Below are 26123 nucleotides of genomic sequence, written 5' to 3' on the forward strand. Positions count from 1 at the left end.
CCTTAGGCATTCCTGCAGTATTATCTGTAGCCTTAGGCATTCCTGCAGTATTATCTGTAGCCTAAGGCATTCCTGCAGTATTATCTGTAGCCTAAGGCATTCCTGCAGTATTATCTGTAGCCTTAGGCATTCCTGCAGTATTATCTGTAGCCTTAGGCATTCTTGCAGTATTATCTGTAGCCTTAGGCATTCCTGCAGTATTATCTGTAGCCTTAGGCATTCCTGCAGTATTATCTGTAGCTATAGACATTCCTGCAGTATTATCTGTAGCCATAGGCATTCCTGCAGTATTATCTGTAGCCTTAGGCATTCCTGCAGTATTATCTGTAGCCTTAGGCATTCCTGCAGTATTATCTGTAGCCTTAGACATTCCTGCAGTATTATCTGCAGCCTTAGACATTCCTGCAGTATTATCTGTAGCCTAAGACATTCCTGCAGTATTATCTGTAGCCTTAGACATTCCTGCAGTATTATCTGCAGCCTTAGACATTCCTGCAGTATTATCTGCAGCCTTAGACATTCCTGCAGTATTATCTGCAGCCTTAGACATTCCTGCAGTATTATCTGCAGCCTTAGACATTCCTGCAGTATTATCTGTAGCCTTAGACATTCCTGCAGTATTATCTGTAGCCTTAGACATTCCTGCAGTATTATCTGTAGCCTTAGGCCACTTTCACACTTGCGGCAGTGTGATCCGGCGGGCAGTTCCGTCGTCGGAACTGGCCGCCGGATCCGCCGATCTGCCGCTGACTGAAAGCATTTGTGAGACGGATCCGGATGCGGATCCGTCTCACAAATGCATTCCAAGGACTGATCCGTCTCTCCGCTTGTCCTGCGGACAGACGGATCCGTCTTGTACATTTTTTCATATTTTTGCCGATCTGCGCATGCGCATGCCGGAACGACGGATCCGGCATTCCGGTATTCTGAATGCCGGATCCGGCGCTAATACATTCCTATGGGAAAAAATGCCGGATCCGGCGTTCAGGCATGTCTTCAGTTTTTTGGGCCGGAGAGAAAACCGTAGCATGCTGCGGTTTTCTCTTTTGCCTGATCAGTCAAAACGACTGAACTGAAGACATCCTGATGCAAACTGAACGGATTACTCTCCATTCAGAATGCATGGGGATAAAACTGATCAGTTTTTTTCTGGTATTGAGCCCCTGTGACGGAACTCAGCGCCGGAAAAGAAAAACGCAAGTGTGAAAGTACCCTTAGACATTCCTGCAGTATTATCTGTAGCCTTAGGCATTCCTGCAGTATTATCTGTAGCCTTAGGCATTCCTGCAGTATTATCTGTAGCCTTAGGCATTCCTGCAGTATTATCTGCAGCCTTAGACATTCCTGCAGTATTATCTGTAGCCTTAGGCATTCCTGCAGTATTATCTGCAGCCTTAGACATTCCTGCAGTATTATCTGTAGCCTGAGACATTCCTGCAGTATTATCTGTAGCCTGAGACATTCCTGCAGTATTATCTGTAGCCTTAGGCATTCCTGCAGTATTATCTGTAGCCTTAGGCATTCCTGCAGTATTATCTGTAGCCTTAGGCATTCCTGCAGTATTATCTGTAGCCTTAGGCATTCCTGCAGTATTATCTGTAGCCTTAGGCATTCCTGCAGTATTATCTGTAGCCTTAGGCATTCCTGCAGTATTATCTGTAGCCTTAGGCATTCCTGCAGTATTATCTGTAGCCTTAGACATTCCTGCAGTATTATCTGTAGCCATAGACATTCCTGCAGTATTATCTGTAGCCTGAGACATTCCTGCAGTATTATCTGTAGCCTGAGACATTCCTGCAGTATTATCTGTAGCCTTAGGCATTCCTGCAGTATTATCTGTAGCCTTAGACATTCCTGCAGTATTATCTGTAGCCTGAGACATTCCTGCAGTATTATCTGTAGCCTTAGGCATTCATGCAGTATTATCTGTAGCCTTAGGCATTCCTGCAGTATTATCTGTAGCCTTAGGCATTCCTGCAGTATTATCTGTAGCCTTAGGCATTCCTGCAGTATTATCTGTAGCCTAAGACATTCCTGCAGTATTATCTGTAGCCTTAGGCATTCCTGCAGTATTATCTGTAGCCTTAGGCATTCCTGCAGTATTATCTGTAGCCTTAGGCATTCCTGCAGTATTATCTGTAGCCTTAGGCATTCCTGCAGTATTATCTGTAGCCTTAGGCATTCCTGCAGTATTATCTGTAGCCTTAGGCATTCCTGCAGTATTATCTGTAGCCTTAGGCATTCCTGCAGTATTATCTGTAGCCTTAGGCATTCCTGCAGTATTATCTGTAGCCTTAGGCATTCCTGCAGTATTATCTGTAGCCTTAGGCATTCCTGCAGTATTATCTGTAGCCTTAGGCATTCCTGCAGTATTATCTGTAGCCTTAGGACATTCCTGCAGTATTATCTGTAGCCTGAGACATTCCTGCAGTATTATCTGTAGCCTTAGGCATTCATGCAGTATTATCTGTAGCCTTAGGCATTCCTGCAGTATTATCTGTAGCCTTAGGCATTCCTGCAGTATTATCTGTAGCCTTAGGCATTCCTGCAGTATTATCTGTAGCCTAAGACATTCCTGCAGTATTATCTGTAGCCTTAGGCATTCCTGCAGTATTATCTGTAGCCTTAGGCATTCCTGCAGTATTATCTGTAGCCTTAGGCATTCCTGCAGTATTATCTGTAGCCTTAGGCATTCCTGCGTATTATCTGTAGCCTTAGGCATTCCTGCAGTATTATCTGTAGCCTTAGGCATTCCTGCAGTATTATCTGTAGCCTTAGGCATTCCTGCAGTATTATCTGTAGCCTTAGGCATTCCTGCAGTATTATCTGTAGCCTTAGACATTCCTGCAGTATTATCTGTAGCCTCGGCAACAGTCGGCGCAGTCAGCTGTCTGTCTCTTTTTCCCCAGACCTTTCTGAGATGGAATTCCTCGAGGACTCCTCTACCGAGAGCCTGATCCTCAGCGGGGACGAGTACAATCAGGAATTCGACTCTACAAACTTTGAGGAGTCGCAGGATGAGGAGGAAGGCGTTGGCGAGATCGTCCGATGCGTGTGCGAGATGGATGAAGAGAACGGCTTCATGATTCAGGTGGGTTCCCGATATTATATATATATTAATTCCTCACGATCTCTGCTTGCTGTTAGTGAAAAGTAAATTTTCATAGTTTTTCGCTTCAAAGCTGAAAACTGGTCCTGACCTCGTCCCGTTCGTACAGCTGTATGGCGTGTTACAAGAGAGAGATGTGATGCGCTGTTCCAGCTGGACGTGGTCCTGACACGTTTTCAGCCTCTCTAGGTCAGAAATAGCCCCACGCCCACAACTTCCCGGACCCTCATGCTGAAGGGCCCTCTGCGTTGAGCTGCTCCACAGCCTCTCCCCTTTGCTTGGAGTGATAGCTATGTAGAACACAGATTAAAGGGGCCGGGGGAGCAGCAGAGGGCGCCTTAGCATGGACTGCCCAGAAGGCACTTGCGGGATTGTTGCACACCGTGTAAAAACTAGTGCTGTCAGCAGTTACGAGGGGTCAGAACTTCTGACAGACTCCCTTTAAGGGAATTGTTCTTACTTTTCTTTTGTGTGCAGCAATCTGCTAGATCAGATGGCGTCCTACCTGTCCACTCAGTCGGTATCTCTTTCTCTGGGCAAGTTCATTCAAGACAGGGGGCAGTAGCACTCCACTTTGCAACAGTTTTGAGGGACCTCGTTAGGAGTGACCTCCCTCCTAATGAGGCCAACTTCTGGATTCCCTATACAACCAGAAAAAGCCTTCAGCTTTGGTGCCAGCTGATATTAGGAGTGTGCCAGAAGGACGGGCAGCATCGGCTCCATAGAGCTCTCATTTCTCTCTTTTAGGCCCCAAATCTTGTTCAGGTTGAAATCGTAACTTTCTAACAGATATAATATAACCTAATAACTCGGTCTTTGTCTGGGATTTGGAGATGTATGTTAGAAAAACCAAGCTCCAGATCCCCGACCTAGAGTTAAAGGGGTTGTCCAGTAACTGGACGGGGAGAGTCCGTCTGCTTGCCCCCCGGACGATCAACTGTTTGAAGAGAGCGCAGCACTCCAGCGACCGCTGTGTTTTCTTCCCTAGACAGAGTGTAACTACAAATGCAACTTCCCTTTCAAGTGAATGAGACAAAGGAGAAGTAATTACACTGCTCATCGCCGCAATGCCAAAGGCGAGCAGGTAAATGGCGAAGAGAACGCAGTGGTCGCAGCGATCGCCGGGGAGTGCCTGGCAGTCGGACCCCCTCAGATTTGATTTTGACCTATCCATCAATATTAGTAACCGGACAAACACTTTAAATGGTAACATTTTGGTTGTCGCTCACTGTATACACAATAATACCGTTCCCATGGAGTCTAAAGCTAGTTATTAAAATCCCTTCGGAATTATGGACCCTCTCGTGGGGCAGGTAAGTTCGGGGGGGTTGATGTCATGTACAGTACATGGGTGATAGTTATTTGACATGTTCACTTATAATGCGGTGTGGATTTGTTTGCAGTGGGAGTCCATATTACATAACCGTTCTGTATTTCCTCTATTTTGTAGTGCGAGGAATGTCTATGTTGGCAGCACAGCATTTGCATGGGGCTGCTGGAAGACAGTATTCCCTGAACAGTATATCTGCTACGTGTGCAGCGACCCACCAGGTGAGGAAAGGATTCTTGTACCATGTTTTCAATGGGGTTGTCAAGCTGCATGCTCCCCGCCGGCCTCGTCCCACCCAGATTGGTGGAGTTTGCATTGAACCGAGGGAAGAAAAGGGGCACGGAGGCTTGTCATGGATCACACATAGATTTATGCCTTGGCTCTTCGCATTGCAATGAGATAAAGAAGCAGAATCTACAAGATCTACATTATGCTTACAGTCCTGTGTAGATTTTATTCTGCAACTTGTGAACAATGCTTTGTAAAACTCTTTCATATGTTATATTCCACAGTATGATGTTTTTTTTTTTTTTTTTTTTTTTATTCAGTCTTGGCTGTTGCAAAAAAAAAAAAAAAAAAAGTTGGTTTTCCCACTCCTGACATATTTGACAAATCCATAAGGACCCCCTCTGGGGACAATAGGAGTCTCCTGACTTCCAACAAAAGCTTGCAGGCATTACACAGACAGCTCATTGACTTCAGTGCATGCTGTGTAATACTTCATTTCCCCTGTGGTGGCGCTGTGGGGAAAATGAGCACATGCTGCTGGATTTCATCACCGATTAAAGCTGATGACTCTGAGTCCGACTGCTGGGGCCCTGTTCCTTCAAGCGTGTGTGCTGCAGCTCCATTCACTCTGTATGGAAATGACCGACTCTGTTTTAATGGCAGATGTCAGGGAGATAAGGATTGGGCTTTTGGATTTCAACATGCCCAATTATTTTCTTTTCTCGGGGAGAATAAGCTGCCATCAGAGGGATCTGGCAGCAGCTTTCTCCCTGCTTCCCATTCAGAACACATCCATGCTCAGCGGAGCCAGGCATGCATGTGTTAGGGTGAGAAAAGATAGCTGTTGGACCAGAACAAGCGTATGACTGACAACTATATAAAGTGTATGGGCGGCTTTACACACAGATACCTAGTTCAGTGGTACGTAGGATATTTGTGGCCTGCAAGCCCTTGATTCAGTCAGTAGTTTAATTTTGCCGCCCCTTTATGATCTCCGTTTCTTTGGCTTTAATTTTTCAGGTCAGAGATGGAGCGCAAAATACAAGTACGACAGAGACTGGTTCAATAATGGTCGCATGTGCGGTCTGTCCTTCATAAACGAGAACTACTCCTACCTTAATGCTAAGAAGATTGTATCCACGCACCACCTCCTGGCCGACGTGTACGGCGTGACTGAGATACTACATGGACTGCAACTAAAATTTGGGATTTTGCAGTAAGTGATAATGACACGTCACCTAAGTCTATTTTCACACTAGCGTTTTAGTTTTACGGTATTGAGATCCGTCATAGGGTCTCAATACCGGAAAAAAACGCTTCAGTTTTGTCCCTGTTTATTGTCAATGGGGACAAAACTTAACTGAACAGAGCGGAATGCTCCTGAAAGCATTTTGTTCCATTTGGTTGCTTTCCCATGCTAGAGAGCAAACTGCAGCAAGCTGCCATTTTATTTCCGGCATGGGATGCGGAGCAAAACGGATCCGGCATGACCCATGTTCTGTCTTCATACACGTTCACACCGTGCGCAGTCTGATATTCAGCATAAACAATTCCTGTCTTCCAAATAAGAGGATTGTTCTTTGTAGTCTGTGTTTATTGGTAAAACTACAAGAATACAAATAACATGTATCAGTACTAAGCATGGATAGCATGTACTATAACATTACATTGATACTGAAGCACATGGTAAAATGGCTGCCTGTACATAGGATTACATGTCTAGCTAACAGTTGTAACAACTCTCTGAGTAACAATTACAACTAGCTGAACAGCTCTGCATAACATAATATCACTGAAACAAAGGTAGATATCTTACCAGATATGCTTTACAAGGATGGTGAAGTTTAAGGAGGAGATATGCAAAAGGAGAGCACTGCTGATGTGTCCTGAAGACTGGAGACTTCTCTTTCCCAGGATGCTTTGCACCACCCACAATGCAGTAGTCTTTGTAACAGGAAAAACAAAGTGTAATACAACTCAACACCGCTATAACATAAAACAATTGAGAAATACAAAGACTCTGGCAGATGTGATCTGTAATGATTCCAACTCAGCTGGGCAGAACAACCCACAATGCAAGTCAATGGGGACGGATACGTTTAACTCTGACACAATACAAAACGGATCCGTCCTCCATTGACTTTCAATGGAGTTCATGACTGATACGTCTTGGATATGTTAAAGATAATACAACCGGGTCTATTCATAACGGATGCAGGCGGTTGTATTATCAGTAACGGAAGCATTTTTGCTGAGGCCTGCCGTATTCAGCCAAAACGAGCCTAAGGCCCTATTCACACAAGCAAATTTTCCACGCGGGTGCAATGCGTGAGGTGAACGCATTGCACCCGCACTGAATCCGGACCCATTCACTTCAATGGGGCTGTGCACATGAGTGGTGATTTTCACGCTTCACTTGTGCGTTGCGTGAAAATGGCAGTATGCTATATATTGTGCGTTTTTCACGCAACACAGGCCCCATAGAAGTTAATGGGGCTGCGTGAAAATCGCAAGCATCTACAAGCAAGTGCGGATGTGGTGCGATTTGACGTTGCTAGGTGACGATCGGGATGGGGACCCGATCATTATTATTTTCCCTTATAACATGGTTAGGGTACTTTCACACTAGCGTTTTTTCTTTTCCGGCACTGAGTTCCGTCCTAGTGGCTTCATACCGGAAAAGAACTGATCAGGCATATCCCCATGCATTCTGAATGGAGAGTAATCCGTTCAGGATGTCTTCAGTTCAGTCATTTTGACTGATCAGGCATATCCCCATGCATTCTGAATGGGAAGTAATCTGTTCAGGATGTCTTCAGTTCAGTCATTTTGACTGATCAGGCAAAAGAGAAAACCGTAGCATGCTACAGTATTATCTCCAGCGGAAAAAAAACTGAAGACTTGCCTGAATGCCGGATCCGGCATTTTTCCCCATAGGAATATATTAGTGCCGGATCCGGCATTCAAAATATCGGAATGCCGGATCCGTTCTTTCCGGTCTGCGCATGCACAGAACGGTAAAAATTTGAAAAAAGATACAAGACGGATCCATCTGTCCGTATGACAAGCGGAGAGACGGATCCGTTCTCGCAATGCATTTGTGAGATGGATCCGGATGCGTCTCACAAATGCTTTCAGTCACATCCAGATCGGCGGATCCGGCAGGCAGTTCCGACGACAGAACTACTTGCCGGATCACACTGCCACAAGTGTAAGAGTAGCCTTATAAGGGAAAATAATAGCATTTTTAATACAGAATGCTAAGTAAATTAGGGATGGAGGGGTTAAAATAAAAAAATACAAAAAAATTAAACTCACCTCATCCACTTGTTCGCGCAGCCCGGCTTGTCTTCTTTCTTCTTCTTTGAGGACCTCAGAGAAAAGGACCTTTGGTGACGTCACCAAAGGTCCTTTTCTCCCAGGTCTTAGAAGAAGAAAGAAGACAAGCCGGGCTGCGCGAACAAGTGGATGAGGTGAGTTTAATTTTTTTGTATTTTTTTATTTTAACCCCTCCATCCCTAATTTACTTAGCATTCTGTATTAAGAATGCTATTATTTTCCCTTATAACCATGTTATAAGGGAAAATAATAAAATCTCCAGAACACCTAACCCAAACCCGAACTTCAGTGAAGAAGTCCGGGTTTGGGTCTGGCTACCACATTCCGTTTTTTCCCACGCGCGTGCAAAATGCATTGCACTCGCGCGGAAAAAAAACTGAAGAACGCAACGCAATCGCATACAAAACTCACCTCAACTCGCAGGCAAAATCGCACGATTTTCCGGCGACGCACCCGCATCCTATCCGTCCCTCACACGCGGCACCCGTGTGAAAGGGGCCTAAGGCTTTTTGTTACCCGTTCACCCTTTATAATTTACATGTTGGTTTAATGGATAATAATGGGACCCTCCTCCATTTATGGTGTCCATATGCCCTGCTAGGGAAGGTGTTCTTTCAGACACTGTCATCAGCTGCTCATTTTCCCTACAGTGGCCACTAGAGGAGAAATAAAGGATTACATGTAGTCGGTCAAACACATGCTTTGCGCTGGCTCACATAAAGGGGTCCCATGTGGAAGATCCCTCCCTCTGACATCCGTATGAAGGGTCTGGTTCACTTGTGTTGTGCAGGATGAATCTGAATCAATTTTAATTACACAGAAAAGTCCTTGTTTTATTATCCTTGTGTCACCACTTGACTTGCAGGAACACAGACCACCCTGACCTCAGACTTTGGTCCCGTCCAGTGAAGCCTCGGGAAGGAAGTCAAGGAAAAGGTGGAAAGAACATTAGAGGGCCAACAAACAAGCTGGATGCCACGGAAGAGACCTATATAGCCAATGAGCACTGCTACCAAAAGCCCCATGTCTCCGGCGGCGAAAACAAGACGCCAAACGACACCGGAAAGTCTGGGGATTATAACAGAGTAATAGTGGACGGTCACAAGAGCAGTATTTACACAGAGGAGAAAAGACGATTATCAGATCATATCAGTGTAGAAAGGAGGACGGAGCAGGTGAGACACTGGAAGGAGATTTATGTCATGGCTGCTGGCAGTATGCCTCTACCTACTTAAGGCTACTTTCACACTAGCGTTTTAGTTTTCCAGTATTAAGATCCGTCATTGGGGCTCAATGCCAGAAAAAAAAAAAACGCTTCAGTTTTGTCCCCATTCATTGTCAATAGGGACAAAACTGAACTGAACAGAATGGAGTGTTTCAAAATGCATTCCGTTCCGTTTAGTTGCGTTCCCATACCGGAGAGCAAACAACTTCATGTTGTAGTTTCCTTTCTGTCCTGGGATGCGGAGCAAGACTGATCCGACATGACCCCCAATGCAAGTCAGTGGGGACGGATCCGTTTTCCCTGCCACAATAGAAAACGGATCCGTCCTCCATTAACTCTCATTGGAGTACATGACGGATCCGTCTTGGCTATGTTAAAGATAATACAACCGGATCCGTTCATAACGGATGCAGACGGTTGTATTATCAGTAACGGAAGCGTTTTTGCTGAACCATGCCGGATCCATCAAAAACGCAAGTGTGAAAGTAGCCTAATACCCGCGCAGTTTCGGCCCTTAACGGTGCATTGAATTTTTCCATCTTCCCCTCTTTTCATTCAGCAGAGATAACTTTTTTATTTTTTCATTGACGTGGCTGTATGAAGCTTGTTTCATGCTGGGTCCTTTCTAGGTTCCCAGGGCTGAAGACACAGGGGTCTTCCAGTTCTCCATTGTATCACTGGAAAATCAGGTGAACACGATTTGAAGAGGGCAGTCCCCTTTGATTGTGGGTTAAGCTGATCCTGGCCATTGGGACAGGAGTTTAGAAGTCATTGAAAGCAGTGCAAAAAAAACCAAAACGTATGCAGGACTTATTCTACAGCAAAAACATGGCGCTGGAGAATAAGACCCCGAATGGGAACTGTAGATAGACGTATTAGGCTACTTTCACATCAGTGTTTTTGCTGGATCTGGCAGGGATCAGCAAAAAACGCTTCCGTTATAATACAACCGGCTGCATCTGATCTGAAGGGATTCGGTTGTGTTATCTCTAAAATGACCAAGACGGGTCCGGCAGTAAAACCGTTGTAAGTCAATGCGTGCTGGATCTGTTTTCTTTTGTGTCCGGCACCATTGACTTACACTGTGTTTTATGCCGGATGCGTCTTAATCAGTATCCCTAGACGTACACAAAAACGCTGCAAGCATGGGAATGCAACGCAATGGAACAGAATGCATTCAGTTTTGTCCTCATTGACAGTGAATGGGGACAAAACTGAAGCGTCTTCCTCCGGTTTTGAGATTCTGTTACGGATCTCGATACCGGAAAGGAAAACGCAGATGTGAAAGTAGCCTTAATTGGATAATGTCATATAGATCTGTATATAATGTAGAAAAAAAGTCACCTGTTTATACGGTAAAATATCTTTTATTTCTCCATTAATTGGACATAGTGGATGCTGCATTACCCGAAATTCTGGACAAATTAAAAGAACATTTTTAAATTGGAAATTGGGTTCAGTTGCCCTTTTGCTAAAGAAATGAGCGCACTGCTCCCTCCGTGTCACACGCAGCCATAGCTGCTCTCCAGTGTGAGGCCCCCACAAACAGACCCTCATGTTGCTGGTCCAGTGTATAGGAGAAGGGAAGCTGGGTGAACCTCTGAGTTGGGTTAACATGGCCGTGCCCTTTAGATAGCGGTCAGCCAGCTTCCTCAGCCGACCTCGCCTCGTCCATCACACTAATGAACCCTTCTGTTCCAGGTGGTATCGACTGACGTGTGTAATGACAGGAGAGCAGCAGAGGAGCAGCTGGACGCTCGCCTCCAGTGGCAGCTCAATCTTCTCACCCACATAGAGAGTGTCCAGAATGAGGTCACCAGCCGCATGGACCTCATAGAGAAGGAAGTAGATGGTACGTCCGTGGTCTTTTCATGCTTTCCATTCCTCCACATTCTTCTCATTCACCCCTTTATCCTCTAGTTGTCACTTCCATGTACCGTTGCCTTTTCTCACTGCCCCTCTTGTACTGTATGCTCCTCCTCGCCTTCTTGCCTGCCCTCTGTTCCCCTCTTGTACTCCCTCTCATGTGTTACCTTGTGCACCCTCTCCTGCACTTTTTGTTTTCGCTCTCTCTTTCCCCCTTGTCCACCCCTTGTGTGGTTTCTTGAACGCCCTCTTTTATGTCCTGTTGTGCAACCGCTCTCATCCTCTTGTACGCTCTCTCATCCTCTTGTACGCTCTCTCATCCTCTTGTACGCTCTCTCTCCTCTTGTACGCTCTCTCTCCTCTTGTACGCTCTCTCTCCTCTTGTACGCTCTCTCTCCTCTTGTACGCGCTCTCTCCTCTTGTACGCGCTCTCTCCTCTTGTACGCGCTCTCTCCTCTGTACGCTCTCTCTCCTCTTGTACGCTCTCTCTCCTCTTGTACGCTCTCCTCTTGTACGCTCTCTCTCCTCTTGTACGCTCTCTCTCCTCTTGTACGCTCTCTCTCCTCTTGTACGCTCTCTCTCCTCTAGTACGCTCTCTCTACGCTCTCTCTCTCGTACGCTCTCTCTCCTCTCGTACGCTCTCTCTCCTCTCGTACGCTCTCTCTCCTCTCGTACGCTCTCTCTCCTCTCGTACGCTCTCTCTCCTCTCGTACGCTCTCTCTCTCTCGTACGCTCTCTCTCCTCTCGTACGCTCTCTCTCCTCTCGTACGCTCTCTCTCCTCTCGTACGCTCTCTCTCCTCTCGTACGCTCTCTCTCCTCTCGTACGCTCTCTCTCCTCTCGTACGCTCTCTCTCTCTCTCTCCTCTCGTACGCTCTCTCTCCTCTCGTACGCTCTCTCTCGTATGTGCCCTCATATAAATCTTCTCTGCTGTGCCTTCTCTCTCCCCCCCCTCTCTCATGCCCGCTTGCACGTTCTCTTGTACACCTTCTCTCGTACTCAGTTTTACACTCTCTCTTGCCATCCCTCCTCTTCTAATTCTCTCTCTCGCCGGCTGGTATGCCCTCATGTGCTCTCTCTCTCACCTCCCACTCCCTCACCCTCTTATGCTGTCTCTTGCCCGCCATCTCACGATGGTGTACAAGTCAATGACGGACTTCCTGGCAGCAGTTCCCATCCCTAACAATTTTAGGGTACTTTCACACTTGCGGCAGAGGATTCGTTTGACAAATGCCATCAGTTTGCGTCCGGATTGCCGATCCAGCAGGCAGGCAGTTCCGGCGACACAACTGCCTGCTTGATCCGGCAATCCGGACGCAAACTGATGGCATTTGTCAGACGGATCCGGATGCTCACATCCGTCTGACAAATACATTGAAATACTGGATCCGTCTCTCCAGTGTCATCTGGATAAACGGATCCGGTATAATTTTTTGGGCATTTTTAAAGGTCTGCGGAGCCGGATCAGTTTTGCCGGAACACTTAATGCCGGATCTGGTACTAATACACTTCAATGTAAATTAATGCCGGCAAGTGCTCAGGATTTTTGGCCGGAGAGAAAACTGCAGCATGCTGCGGTATTTTCTTTGTCCAAAAAACGTAAGAGGGACTGAACTGAAGCATCCTGAACGGATTGTTCTCCATTCAGAATGTATTAGGATAAAACTGATCAGTTCTTTTCCGGTATAGAGCCCCTGGGATGGAACTCAGCGCCGGAAAACAAAAACGCTAGTGTGAGAGTACCCTTAGACATTTTTGGCGGTTTTCCTGCCTGACATTAACGTCTGTCATTTCCTCCAAGTCCTAGAGAGCTGGCTGGACTTCACTGGGGAACTGGAGCCCCCCGACCCCCTGACGAGGCTGCCGCAATTAAAGAGACGCATGAAACAGCTTTTAATAGACATGGGCAAAGTTCAGCAAATCGCCACACTCTGCTCCGTATGACGAAAGAGAAGACGGAGGGATTTGGCTGCGGCCACGGGTTGAACTATTTTCTTACTTAGGATACAAAGTTTGTACAGATTTTATTGACATTATAAATAAAGTATATATTATATTATTATTTAGTATTAATCCTTCACAAGGATTATAAACCAGAGGTGGCCGAGACTCTTCAGACTCTTCATATGGTGACTTTTCTTTCCATGGATAAGGATACAAGATGTGCTCTTCTCTGCTGAAGGGGCGGTGGTATTACATCCTAATTCAGAATGTCCTCAAAACAACGCCCCCCTTTTTCATTTCCTTGCTGATTTTGTTTTGCTCTTGACGTAAAGCAGTGTTGCAGTTATTTGTAATATTCCAGCTTAGGACATGTTTTTCTTAAAGGACACCTGTCAGCAGATTTGTACCTATGAACTGTTACATGTTTGCTTGGCAGCTGAAGGCATCTGTGTTGGTCCCATGTTCCTATGTGACCACATTGCTCAGAAAAATAAAGTTTTAATATATGCAAATGAGCCTCTAGGAGCAACGGGGGCGTTACCGTTACACCTAGAAGCTCTGCTCTCTCTGCAACTGCCACGTCCTCTGCACTTTGATAGGGCCAGGGATTCGTGATCACATTTACTCTGCATGGTCCTGTCATTTAAACTGGAGAGGTTGCTGCAGTTGCAGAGAGAGCTGAGCCTCTAGGTGTAATGGTAACGCCCCCGTTGCTCCTAGAGGCTCATTTGCATATATTAAAACATCATTTTTCTCAGCAATGAACATGGGACCAACACAGACGTCTTCAGCTGCCAAGCGCACATGTAACAGGTCAGCCGGCGTCATAAGTACAAATCTGACGACAGACGCCCTTTAAAGGGGTTGTCCAAGTTATATTTATTGATGACCTATTCTCAGGATAGGTCATCAATATCAGATCAGCTGGGGTCCGACACCCGGCACCCCCGACGATCAGCTGTTTGAAGAGAAGGCGTGCGCTGTGCCAGCGCCGCCTCCTTCACGGTTTACCTTCTCGCCGTTGGATCTGCAGCGGTGAGCAGGTGTAATTACACCCAACCGTCCCATTCATTTCAATGGTCCGGATCGCTCCTATAAAAGTGTATGGGAACGATCCGTCCCATTGAAATGAATGGGATGGTTAGGTGTAATTACACCTGCTCACCGCTGCAGATCCAACGGCGAGAAGGTAAACCGTGAAGAGAAGGCAGCGCTGGCACAGCGCACGCCTTCTCTTCAAACAGCTGATCATCGGGGGTGCCGGGTGTCGGACCCCAGCTGATCTGATATTGATGACCTATCCTGAGAATGGATCATCAATAAATATAACTTGGACAACCCCTTTAAGTAGCACTATGTATGATTAGGTGCAATCAAGCTTAAGAGCAAGTAGAGCGTGATCTTTACCTAGAAAATAACTATTGATCCTCTGTGTATAGACTACATATCCAGAAACATTTCAAATCATTTAAAGGTGTTGGCCTATGTCGGACATTGGTGGCATACTGCTAGGTCTGGGAACAGCTCCTGTCTCCAGAGTGGACCCCCCCTAAGTGAAGGAAAGTGAGCGGACCCCTAATTCATCGCGTGGGAGTTCAGAGAGTAGCTGAGCCCAGCCTGGCTCTTTCCAGCAGTCCCATCTGAGTGAATGTTGAGGCGACTGTATGCGCCATGCGCTCTCCATTCAACACTATGGGACTTCCGAAAATAGCCACTACGGGACTCGCTCAGCTATTTTCAGAACTCCCAACGCAGTGAATAGAGAGCGCATGCGCAGTGTGCTCTCCGTCACTTCAGGGGGCCCCGTTCTGGAAATAGGAGTGGGTCCCTCACCTATCTGACATTTATGGCATATCCTAGCGGTATGCTATCAAAGTCTGAGATGGACCTACCCCTTTAAAAGGACACAACACTTAACTCCTCTTTTTAGTGGATCCTGTTCTCCCCTACGTCAGAGACATACTCTTCACCCATTCCAGTGCTAGAGTGTGTGAAACAATAACTTTAAAGGGACAGTGACGGTACATTAAACAGTTTGCCTTTGTCTATGCGGCAGACATCATCCTAGTTGGTCTTGTAATGCTGCCCAAGAATTCTAAGATCCGCCCCTGAACTGAAGCCCCACCCCTGAGTTTCTCAGCCAGATTTTTACAAGACTAAGTTTTATACATAGTCAGAAAGACAGATGACTATTGCTGCCCCCATTATTGGTAGGGTGGGGCCTTTACTGCAATACTGCTTTAACTATCATTTTTACATAAGTGTGCATTGGATCAAATGTGCCAAAAATGCGACTACTACAGGTGACCAGAGTATCCTCCTGTGAGGTCCATCCAGCGTTCGGGCTCACAGAAGATGTTTTATCTGCAATTTTACTCTTCTTATTTGCAGTGTTTAAAAATAGATGTATATAACCTATATCCAAATATTATTTTGCCCTGCGTAATTCACGATTGCTGTAATTTCCTTTTCTGTCATATGTACATGATAATAAATGACCTCAGCAGGTATGAGGACACAACCGGAGGAGAGGAGGCTGGTCATTGCAGAACCACTAACACGTCTCACTATCTTCTCACATGTGTCACCTGACGTTATGGCCCCAGAGCAAAGAGCGCAACGCAGCCTTTATAAAAGGGACGATCCTTCAGCTGCGTTACAGGGCTGATTGTTTTACTTTTTGTGTGTCTCTATTATATGTTGTTTATGTGTATTGCTTTCTTGGCAGAGATGATTTGAGGCCATAGAGTGTTACAGATGGTGTCTGATCTGCAGGCAGATTGTTACAGAGCAGATTGTGATATAGTTTTGTAGGAAAAGATGCCGTACAATATGTGTTTCATTCACTTTAATCATTTCTCTTTCAGTGTTTAGGAGTCCAGTGGGCGGTGCTACTGATTGATTGACAGTCTTCATTGTATGTTTTTGCATGCATAGATAAATGTCAATCATCCGCCCACTGGACTCCTAAGCATAAAAGGAGAATTGATTCAAATGAATGAAATACAAGTTTTACAGAATCATTTCCTACAAAACTGCTCTGTACCATGCTGACCACTGTTAAAGCTGCAGTACGTGACGGGTTCCCTTTAAATACTGTTTTATAGTTTATATATAATATACAGTATAATTGTATTACATGTTGTACTGATCCTGAGTTACATCCTGTATTACACTCCAGAGCTGCACTCGCTATTCTGCTGGTGGAGTCACTATGTACATACATTACATTACTTATCCTGTACTGATCCTGAGTTACATCCTGTATTATACTCCAGAGCTGCACTCACTATTCTGCTGGTGCAGTCACTGTGTACATACATTACATTACTTATACTGTACTGATCCTGAGTTACATCCTGTATTATACTCCAGAGCTGCACTCACAATTCTGCTGGTGCAGTCACTGTGTACATACATTACATTACTTATCCTGTACTGATCCTGAGTTACATCCTGTATTATACTCCAGAGCTGCACTCACTATTCTGCTGGTGCAGTCACTGTGTACATACATTACATTACTTATACTGTACTGATCCTGAGTTACATCCTGTATTATACTCCAGAGCTGCACTCACAATTCTGCTGGTGCAGTCACTGTGTACATACATTACTTATCCTGTACTGATCCGGAGTTACATCCTGTATTATACTCCAGAGCTGCACTCACTATTCTGCTGGTGCAGTCACTGTGTACATACATTACATTACATTACTTATCCTGTACTGATCCGGAGTTACATCCTGTATTATACTCCAGAGCTGCACTCACTATTCTGCTGGTGGAGTCACTGTGCACATACATTACATTACTTATCCTGTACTGATCCTGAGTTATATCATGTATTGTACTCCAGAGCTGCACTCACTATTCTGCTGGTGCAGTCACTGTGTACATACATTACATTACTTATCCTGTACTGATCCTGAGTTACATCCTGCATTATATTCCAGAGCTGCACTCACTATTCTGCTGGTGCAGTCACTGTGTACATACATTACATATCCTGTACTGATCCTGAGTTACATCCTGCATTATACTCCAGAGCTGCACTCACTATTCTGCTGGTGCAGTCACTGTGTACATACATTACATTACTTATCCTGTACTGATCCTGAGTTATATCATGTATTGTACTCCAGAGCTGCACTCACTATTCTGCTGGTGCAGTCACTGTGTACATACATTACTTATCCTGTACTGATCCTGAGTTACATCCTGTATTATACTCCAGAGCTGCACTCACTATTCTGCTGGTGGAGTCACTGTGCACATATATTACATCATGTATCCTGTACTGATCCTCAGTTATCGTTAACATATTTTTCATCAGACCTCAGATCATACCCCCAGTCTCTATCAGGCCCCACAAAATAAATCAACTTACCTTTCCTCCTCTGGACGGCGCTATCACTCTCCTGAGTGGTCTTCCTGCGCTCACCGCTTCCTAGTCTTCCGGGCTTAGCGCTGCAGTATGAACTGACAGGCACTACGTTCTGACCCTATATGCAGTCCGGACACCGCCCAGAATTTATTTGTTATGCACTTGTATAGCGCTACTGTATTCCGCAGTGCTTTACAGACATTAGCATCCAGCTGTCCCCAAAGGTACCCACAAGGAGCGGTGAGTAGAGCCAGCACCTCCTGCATACTGATGAGCGCTTCCATAATGAAAGGTCCCTCTGAGAAGACACAGCCCCGGCCCAGCGGCATTGCCCGACAGCCACCCTGCACCTGCTAGATTCAGACCCATGCCATACATTGACAATTGTGTGGACTATGTACAGCACATGTACGTTGCAAAGTTTTCACTTCAAGGGCCCCATTCTGGAGATGGGTGCGAGTCCCAGACGTGCGACTTGCACCTGTCCGACATTGGTTGATTATCGCTATGAAATGCCAGCAATGTCTCAGATGAGACGACCCCTTAAAGGGGTTAATTACATCTGAGGGGTTAATGTCAGATCAAAAGTATGGGCTAGGGCAGTAAATTACACCCTGATGGTGGTAAGGCTAGGAGACAGATTTGTGTCGCTGCTGTGGTTCGTTCATTGATGTATTTGAACAGGACCAGGTCAGGATGGGTTTGCAGCCACTGGATGAATGTTTCCATTCACTGACAGGAAGCAGAGTTCTTGAGAATAATGGTGGATTGAAACACCAAGTTTCATCAGAAAGCTGCAGGACTTTTCCTTACCCATTGATTCAGTGAAGTAAGACGAGCCCTGAACTGTTCGCTGCACATCGGCTACTTCACAATGGGCGCCGCTTTGTCTTCTCGAGCCTCTTACACGCTCACTTCACTCCAGCGACCTCTCAAGAACCCGAGGGCGAACGTCACCGAATGAGTCTGCAGATTTTGGCCTCTTTCACACGAGCGTGGCGGATTGGCTCCGGATGCGTTCAGTGAAACCCGCACCATTTTGGAAGCGAGTTCAGTCGGTTTTGTCTGCTATTGCGTTCAGTTGTTCAGTTTTTTCCGCGCAGGTGCAATGCATTTTGATGCGTTTTTCACGCGCGTGATAAAAAACGGAAGGTTTACAAACAACATCTCTCAAAAACGCATTGCATCCGCACTTGCTTGCGTATACAATGCGTTTTTTAACTGAAGCCCCATTCGCTTCTATGGGTCCAGGGTTGCGTGTAAAATGCAGAATATAGAACTTGCTGCGATTCTCACGCAACGCAGAACTGATGCGTGAAGAAAAACGCTCATGTACACAGCCCCATCAAAATTAATGGGTCAGGATTCAGTGCGGGTGCTATGCGTTCACGTCGCGCATCGCACCACCGCAGAAAACTTGCTCGTGTGAAAGGGGCCTTTAGGTTATTTCTATATGCACGGCCATAAGTGATAGTTAGATTCACTGATCTCTAACACTTTTTTTTTTTTTTTTTTTTTAACCTTTTCAGAGCATGATGAGAGTTGTAGTTAGATTTTCAGCAGCTGGTGAGATCCTGGTTGGGGGCCCACGCTCCTAAATACAGTAAATGTAGCTCAATTACAATCTGCATATTTAATCGAGAAGAATAAAGTCAGCTGGAGGCAACCGCACGACCACCTTTTAATGATGGTCAGAAGATTGAAAATTCTGCATATGGGTTAAAGGGGTTTTCCAGGACAGGATATGTTAGAATAGGTCATCAACATCTGAATGGTGGGCGTCCGACTCCAGTGCTGATCAACAGTTTGAAGGGGCCGCAGGAGAGGTGACAGGTCCTCTTTAATGGCATCTGCATAATGTAGTGTCTTGGAGCAAGGGTGCAGATGATTGTTGACATTTGCCGGTATTGCCACTACGCAAAGCCATCAACTCACTACTTTATTGGACCCTGAAGGGTTAATTTGCACTATGATATATGGCGTTGTTTACACTTATACTGTTTTATATTGCTGAACTGCATTTGATATGTTTATTGTAATACATCCTGTTCATTAGCACTGTTATTGTACTATATCTGCGCTGCGTTATGGAAAGAGTTAATGTACAGCCAGCTAATACTGAGAGACTTTGGGACTTTCTATCTATGCACTGAGAATTTAAAAAATCTTCCACAGTTACTATAAGGGACTATGCAAAGTGTTGCAGGGGGAAAAAAACAGACACTCTGCAACATTTTGGTTAACCCCTTCTACCCCAGGCCAGTTTTTTTACCTTCCAGCCCAGGTCATTCTTTGCAAATATGACATGTCAGTTTATGTGGTAATAACTTTGGAACATTTTTTATAATATAAGCCATTCTGAGATTGTTTTCTCGTGACACATTGTACTTCATGACAGTCATAAATTTGAGTCAATATTTCACTTTTTTTTATGAAAAAAAATCCCAAATTTTGGAAAAATTCTCAATTTTCAAAATTTCTATTTCTCTGCTTTTAAAACAGATAGGCCCCTTTCACACGGGCGAGTATTCCGCGCGGATGCGATGCGTGAGTTGAACGCATTGCACCTGCGCTGAATCAGGACCCATTCATTTCTATGGGGCTGTTCACATGAGCGGTGATTTTCACGCATCACTTGTGCGTTGCGTGAAAATCGCAGCATGCTCTATATTGTGCGTTTTCCACGCAACGCAGGCCCCATAGAAGTGAATGGGGTTGTGTGAAAATCGCAAGCATCCGCAAGCAAGTGCGGATGCGGTGCGATTTTCACGCATGGTTGCTAGTAGATGGGGACCCGATCATTATTATTTTCCCTTATAACATGGTTATAAGGGAAAATAATAGCATTCCGAATACAGAATGCATAGTACAATAACGCTGGAGGGGTTAAAAAAAATAAAAAATAATTTAACTCACCTTAATCCACTTGATCGCGCAGCCGGCATCTCTTCTGTCTTCATCTGTGCTGTGTGGAGGAACAGGACCTGTGGTGACATCACTCCGGTCATCACATGATCCATCACCATGGTAAAAGATCATGTGACGGACCATGTGATGACCGGAGTGATGTCACCACAGGTCCTTTTCCTGCACACAGCACAGAAGACAGACAGAAGAGATGCCGGCTGCGTGAGCAAGTGGATTAAGGTGAGTTAAAAAAAAAATATTTTTTTTTTAACCCCTTCAGTGCTATTGTGCTATGCATTCTGTATTCAGAATGCTATTATTTTCTCTTATAACCATGTTATAAGGGAAAAATAATACAATCTACAGAACATCGATCCCAAGCCCGAACTTCTGTGAAGAAGTTCGGGTTTGGGTACCAAACATGCCGATTTTTCTCACGCGCATGTTCCCGCAACGCACCCGCACCTTTTCTCGCAACGCCCGTCTGAAAGAGGCCATAGTGATACCTCATAAAATACAAACCGGATTCCAAAAAAGTTGGGACACTAAACAAATTGTGAATAAAAACTGAATGCAATGATGTGGAGATGGCAAATGTCAATATTTTATGTGTAATAGAACGTAGATGACAGATCAAACGTTTAATCCGAGTAAATGTATCATTTTAAAGGAAAAATACGTTGATTCAAATTTTCACGGTGTCAACAAATCCCCAAAAAGTTGGGACAAGTAGCAATAAGAGGCTGGAAAAAGTAAATTTGCGCATAACGAAGAGCTGGAAGACCAATTAACACTAATTAGGTCAATTGGCAACCTGATTGGGTATAAAAGGAGCTTCTCAGAGCGGCAGTGTCTCTCAGAAGCCAAGATGGGTAGAGGATCACCAATTCCCACAATGTTGCGCAGAAAGATAGTGGAGCAATATCAGAAAGGTGTTACCCAGCGAAAAATTGCAAAGACTTTGCATCTATCATCATCAACTGTGCATAACATCATCCGAAGATTCAGAGAATCTGGAACAATCTCTGTGCGTAAGGGTCAAGGCCGTAAAACCATACTGGATGCCCGTGATCTCCGGGCCCTTAAACGACACTGCACCACAAACAGGAATGCTACTGTAAAGGAAATCACAGAATGGGCTCAGGAATACTTCCAGAAACCATTGTCAGTGAACACAATCCACCGTGCCATCCGCCGTAGCCAGCTGAAACTCTACAGTGCAAAGAAGAAGCCATTTCTAAGCAAGATCCACAAGCTCAGGCGTTTTCACTGGGCCAGGGGTCATTTAAAATGGAGTGTGGCAAAATGGAAGACTGTTCTGTGGTCAGACGAGTCTCGATTCGAAGTTCTTTTTGGAAATCTGGGACGCCATGTCATCCGGACCAAAGAGGACAAGGACAACCCAAGTTGTTATCAACGCTCAGTTCAGAAGCCTGCATCTCTGATGGTACGGGGTTGCATGAGTGCGTGTGGCATGGGCAGCTTGCATGTCTGGAAAGGCCCCATCAATGCAGAAAAATATATTCAGGTTCTAGAACAACATCTGCTCCCATCCAGACGTCATCTCTTTCAGGGAAGACCCTGCATTTTTCAACAAGATAATGCCAGACCACATTCTGCATCAATCACAGCATCATGGCTGCGTAGGAGAAGGATCCGGGTACTGAAATGGCCGGTCTGCAGTCCAGATCTGTCACCTATAGAGAACATTTGGCGCATCATAAAGAGGAAGGTGCAACAAAGAAGGCCCAAGACGATTGAACAGTTAGAGGCCTGTATTAGACAAGAATGGGAGAGCATTCCTATTTCTAAACTTGAGAAACTGGTCTCCTCGGTCCCCAGACGTCTGTTGAGTGTTGTAAGAAGAAGGGGAGATGCCACACAGTGGTGAAAATGGCCTTGTCCCAACTTTTTTGGGATTTGTTGACACCATGAAATTCTGATTCAACATATTTTTCCCCTAAAATTGTACATTTTCTCAGTTTTAACTTTTGTTCCGTGATTTATGTTCTATTCTGAATAAAATATTAGAAGTTGGCACCTCCACATCATTGCATTCAGCATTTATTCACGATTTGTATAGTGTCCCAACTGTTTTGGAATCCGGTTTGTATTTATTACTTAACATTCCCCATATGTCTACTTTTATGTTTGTATCATTTTGTAAATGTAATTTTATTTTTTGGGGACGTTAGAAGGCTTAGAAGTTTTGAAGCAATTCTAAAAAAAATTAAGAAAATTTCCAAAATCCACTTTTTAAGAACCAGTTCAGGTTTGAAGTCACTTTGTGGGGCCTACATAATAGAAACCACCCATAAATTACCCCATTGTAGAAACTACAACCCTAAAGTTACTCAAAACTGATTTTACAAACTTTAACCCTTAAGGTGTTCCACGAGAATTAAAGGAAAATGGAGATTACATTTCTAAATTTCACATTTTTGGCAGATTTTCCATTTTAATCCATTTTTTCTTTAACACATCGAGGGTTAACAGCCAAACAAAACTCAATATTTATTACCCTGATTCTGAGGTTTACAGAAACACCCCACGTGTGGTCGTAAACTGATGTACGGGCACACGGCAGGGCCAGAAGGAAAGAAACGCCATATGGTTTTTGGAAGGCAGATTTGGCTGGACTGGATTTTAGACACCATGTTCCATTTGAAGCCCCCCTGATGCACCCCTACAGTAGAAACTCCCAAAAGTGACCCCATTTTGGAAACTAGGGGGTTAGGTGACAGTTTTATTGGTACTATTTTGGGGTACATATGATTTTTAATCGCTCTATATTATGTTTTTTGTGAGGCAAGGTAACCAAAAAATGCCTGTTTTGGCACAGTTTTTATTTTTTACAACGTTCATCTGACAGGTTAAATCGTGTGCTATTTTTATAGAGCAGGTTGTTACGGATGCGGTGATATCAAATATGTCTAGTTTGTTTGTTACAGTTTTACATAAAGCATTTTTGAAAAAAAAAGTTTTTGTGTCTCCATTTTCTGAACACCCTTTTTTTTTTTTCTGCCAATCATCTTGTGCAGGGGCTAATTTTTTGCAGGAAGAGTTGACGTTTTTATTGGTACCATTTTTGCGTACATCAGATTTTTGGGATCATTCATTATTACACTAAGGCTACTTTCACACTAGCGTTCGGGGCTCCGCTTGTAAGTTCTGTTTGAAGGCTCTCACAAGCGGCCCCGAACGCTTCCGTCCAGCCCTAATGCATTCTGAGTGGATGCGGATCCGCTCAGAATGCATCAGTCTGGCACCGTTTGTCCTCCGCTCACCAGGCGGACACCCGAACGCTGCTTGCAGCGTTCAGGTGTCCGCCTGGCCGTGCGGAGGCAAACGGATCCGTCCAGACTTACAATGTAAGTCAATGGGGACGGATCCGTTTGACGTTGACACAATATGGTGCAATTTCAAACGGATCCGTCCCCCATTGACTTTCAATGTAAAGTCTGGACGGATCCGTCTGAGCAACTTTCACACTTAAATTTTTTTCTAAAATATAATGCAAACGGATCCCATCGTCTGCATTATGGGAGCGGATCCGTCTGTGCAGACACCAGACAGATCCGCTCTGAACGCAAGTGTGAAAGTAGCCTTAATGAGGCAAGGTGACCCAAATTTTTTTTGTTTTGGCACAGTTTTTATTTATTTATTTATTTTTACAGTGTTCACCTGAGGGGTTGGTTCACATGATATTTTTATAGAGCAGGACGTTATGGACGTGGCAATACCTAATATGTATACTTTTTCTTATTTATTTAAGTTTTACACAATAATAGCATTTTTGAAACAAAAACGATGACTGTTTTTATTGGTACCATTTTGGGGGGCATACGCCTTTTTGATCACTTGGTGTTGCACTTTTTGCGATGTAAGGTGACAAAAATTGCTTTTTTTTAAACAGTTTTTATTTTATTTCTTTTACGGTGTTTATCGGACGGGGTGGATCATGTGATTATATACATGCTGCCAATATTTACTGCAAATGCAGTGAAGAAGCTCTTAGCGCATATTATTGATCAAAAATATGTTGGGCCCACCTACCAGGCGACAAGGTAGCTTCTTATCAGGTGGGACCTACTCTAACACGGAGGGTCCAGCTCCATTTTCACTCTGATTTAAAAACACCAAGGGCTGGGGGATGGGCGAGGAGTGCTAAGTTCCAAAGAGGATGCCTGGTCCTCTATAATATACATATAAGCAAAAAAACGGAACAGCACCTCCTGAGACAAATCGCAGGTGCAAGCTACCCGGCAATAATACAGCAAACAAATAAAGTAGCAGCACACCACTAAATGCACTAAGACTGAGTATACAGGTGAATGTGTGAATATGCGCTAAGAGCTTCTTCACTGCATTTGCAGTAAATATTGGCGTCAAGTATTTGACCCTGTTCACACATTCACCTGTATACTCAGTCTTAGTGCATTTAGTGGTGTGCTGCTACTTTATTTGTTTGCTGTATTATTGCCGGGTAGCTTGCACCTGCGATTTGTCTCAGGAGGTGCTGTTCTGTCAATACATCTATATTGTAATGCATTTGCTGTTAGTGTATTACACTGAGTCATACACTCACAGGTTGCCTAGAAGACCAAGCCTGAGGCTGGATCTCCTCGGCTCCCGTAGAAGGCAGGTCCTGATGCCATGCAAGGCATTGGGCAGCCTCTGCATGGCATCGGGCTACCTTCTCACCCATCGGCTCCCCGCCACAGCAGCGCTGGGACTCGATGGGCTCCCTCACCTGCCTCAAATCCCCTCTATGCTGCGGTCAGCGCTGATCGCGGCATAGAAGGGGTTAATCTGCCGGCATCGGCTTGTACAGCAATGCCGGTGGATACAGCAGGGGCCCGGCTACCAGGAACTGCCGGGCCCCTGCAGTGATCGGGCGCGCATCAAATGCGGGAACACACCTGCCGCCATGACGTACTATTACGTCATATGTCGGGAAGGGGTTAAGCTCTGTTGTTTACATATGAAGACTTATTTATATATACAAAGACTGTTTAGTCATTCCCATAGACTTATATTAAAATACTACAAGTCTATGACGTACTGAAATTGCAACGTTCTTTCTGTCTAGGTCTGTCTGTCTGTGCTTCTCCACGCCTCCCCTCCCACTAGAAGGTTCTGGTTCAGCTACAAACTCTGTATAAGAAGAGCAGTCAGCGCCCCGAGTTGTCTGCGCATATGAACCAGTGTTTAGTAGAAGAGACTTTGTCAGACTGCATGAGTGACCAGAAGAAGACACTAAGATGGAGATAACCTGGGCCACCAGCCAGGGCCATTTATAGGTTAAAACATTCGGGGCCTGGGCCCCTGATGTTTTGTCCCAGGCCCCGAATGTCCTGCCTGCCAGCTAGATACAACTGTATTGCCATCTTCAGGATGGCAATACAATTGAATCTAATGTACTGGAAGAGCTGAAGGACCTGTGGTGACATCACAGGTCATGTGACCAGTAAAACAGGCAGTGGTTGAGAAGGACCTGCCATGATGTCACCATCATGTGACCAGTGCAGGAGAGGAGGGCAGTGAAGAGGAGGAGTACGGGGGGAAGAAGCTGTGGTGATGTTTACTACATGAGGAGAGGTAAGTGAAGGGAGAGCAATAATGGGAGTTGTGGTTATTTAACTGGGACTGTATGTTAGGGCTGAAGGGAATGATGTTATTTACATGGGACTGTGTTGGAGGGGACTGGGGGAGGGAGGGATGTCATTTACATGGGACTGTATGTTGATGGCGGCTGTGGGGGGGGAGTGATGTTATTTACATGGGA

At 45.0% G+C, this 26123-nt stretch overlaps 1 protein-coding gene across 1 annotated transcript in view; it reads left to right on the forward strand.

Annotated features, from left to right (window-relative positions):
- PHF20L1 (PHD finger protein 20 like 1) overlaps positions 1-13155 on the forward strand; it is a 99513-nt gene extending 86358 nt beyond the window's left edge. Inside the window, 7 exon segments of the mRNA XM_044293980.1 lie at positions 2910-3091; positions 4560-4619; positions 4621-4660; positions 5688-5883; positions 8872-9181; positions 10933-11083; positions 12898-13155. Coding sequence (XP_044149915.1) covers positions 2910-3091; positions 4560-4619; positions 4621-4660; positions 5688-5883; positions 8872-9181; positions 10933-11083; positions 12898-13040 — 1082 coding nt within the window. The 3' untranslated portion in view covers positions 13041-13155.
- Positions 13156-26123: the final 12968 nt, after the last annotated feature.

Source organism: Bufo gargarizans, chromosome 5 (assembly GCF_014858855.1).
Source record: "Bufo gargarizans isolate SCDJY-AF-19 chromosome 5, ASM1485885v1, whole genome shotgun sequence".
Lineage (NCBI taxonomy): Eukaryota > Metazoa > Chordata > Amphibia > Anura > Bufonidae > Bufo > Bufo gargarizans.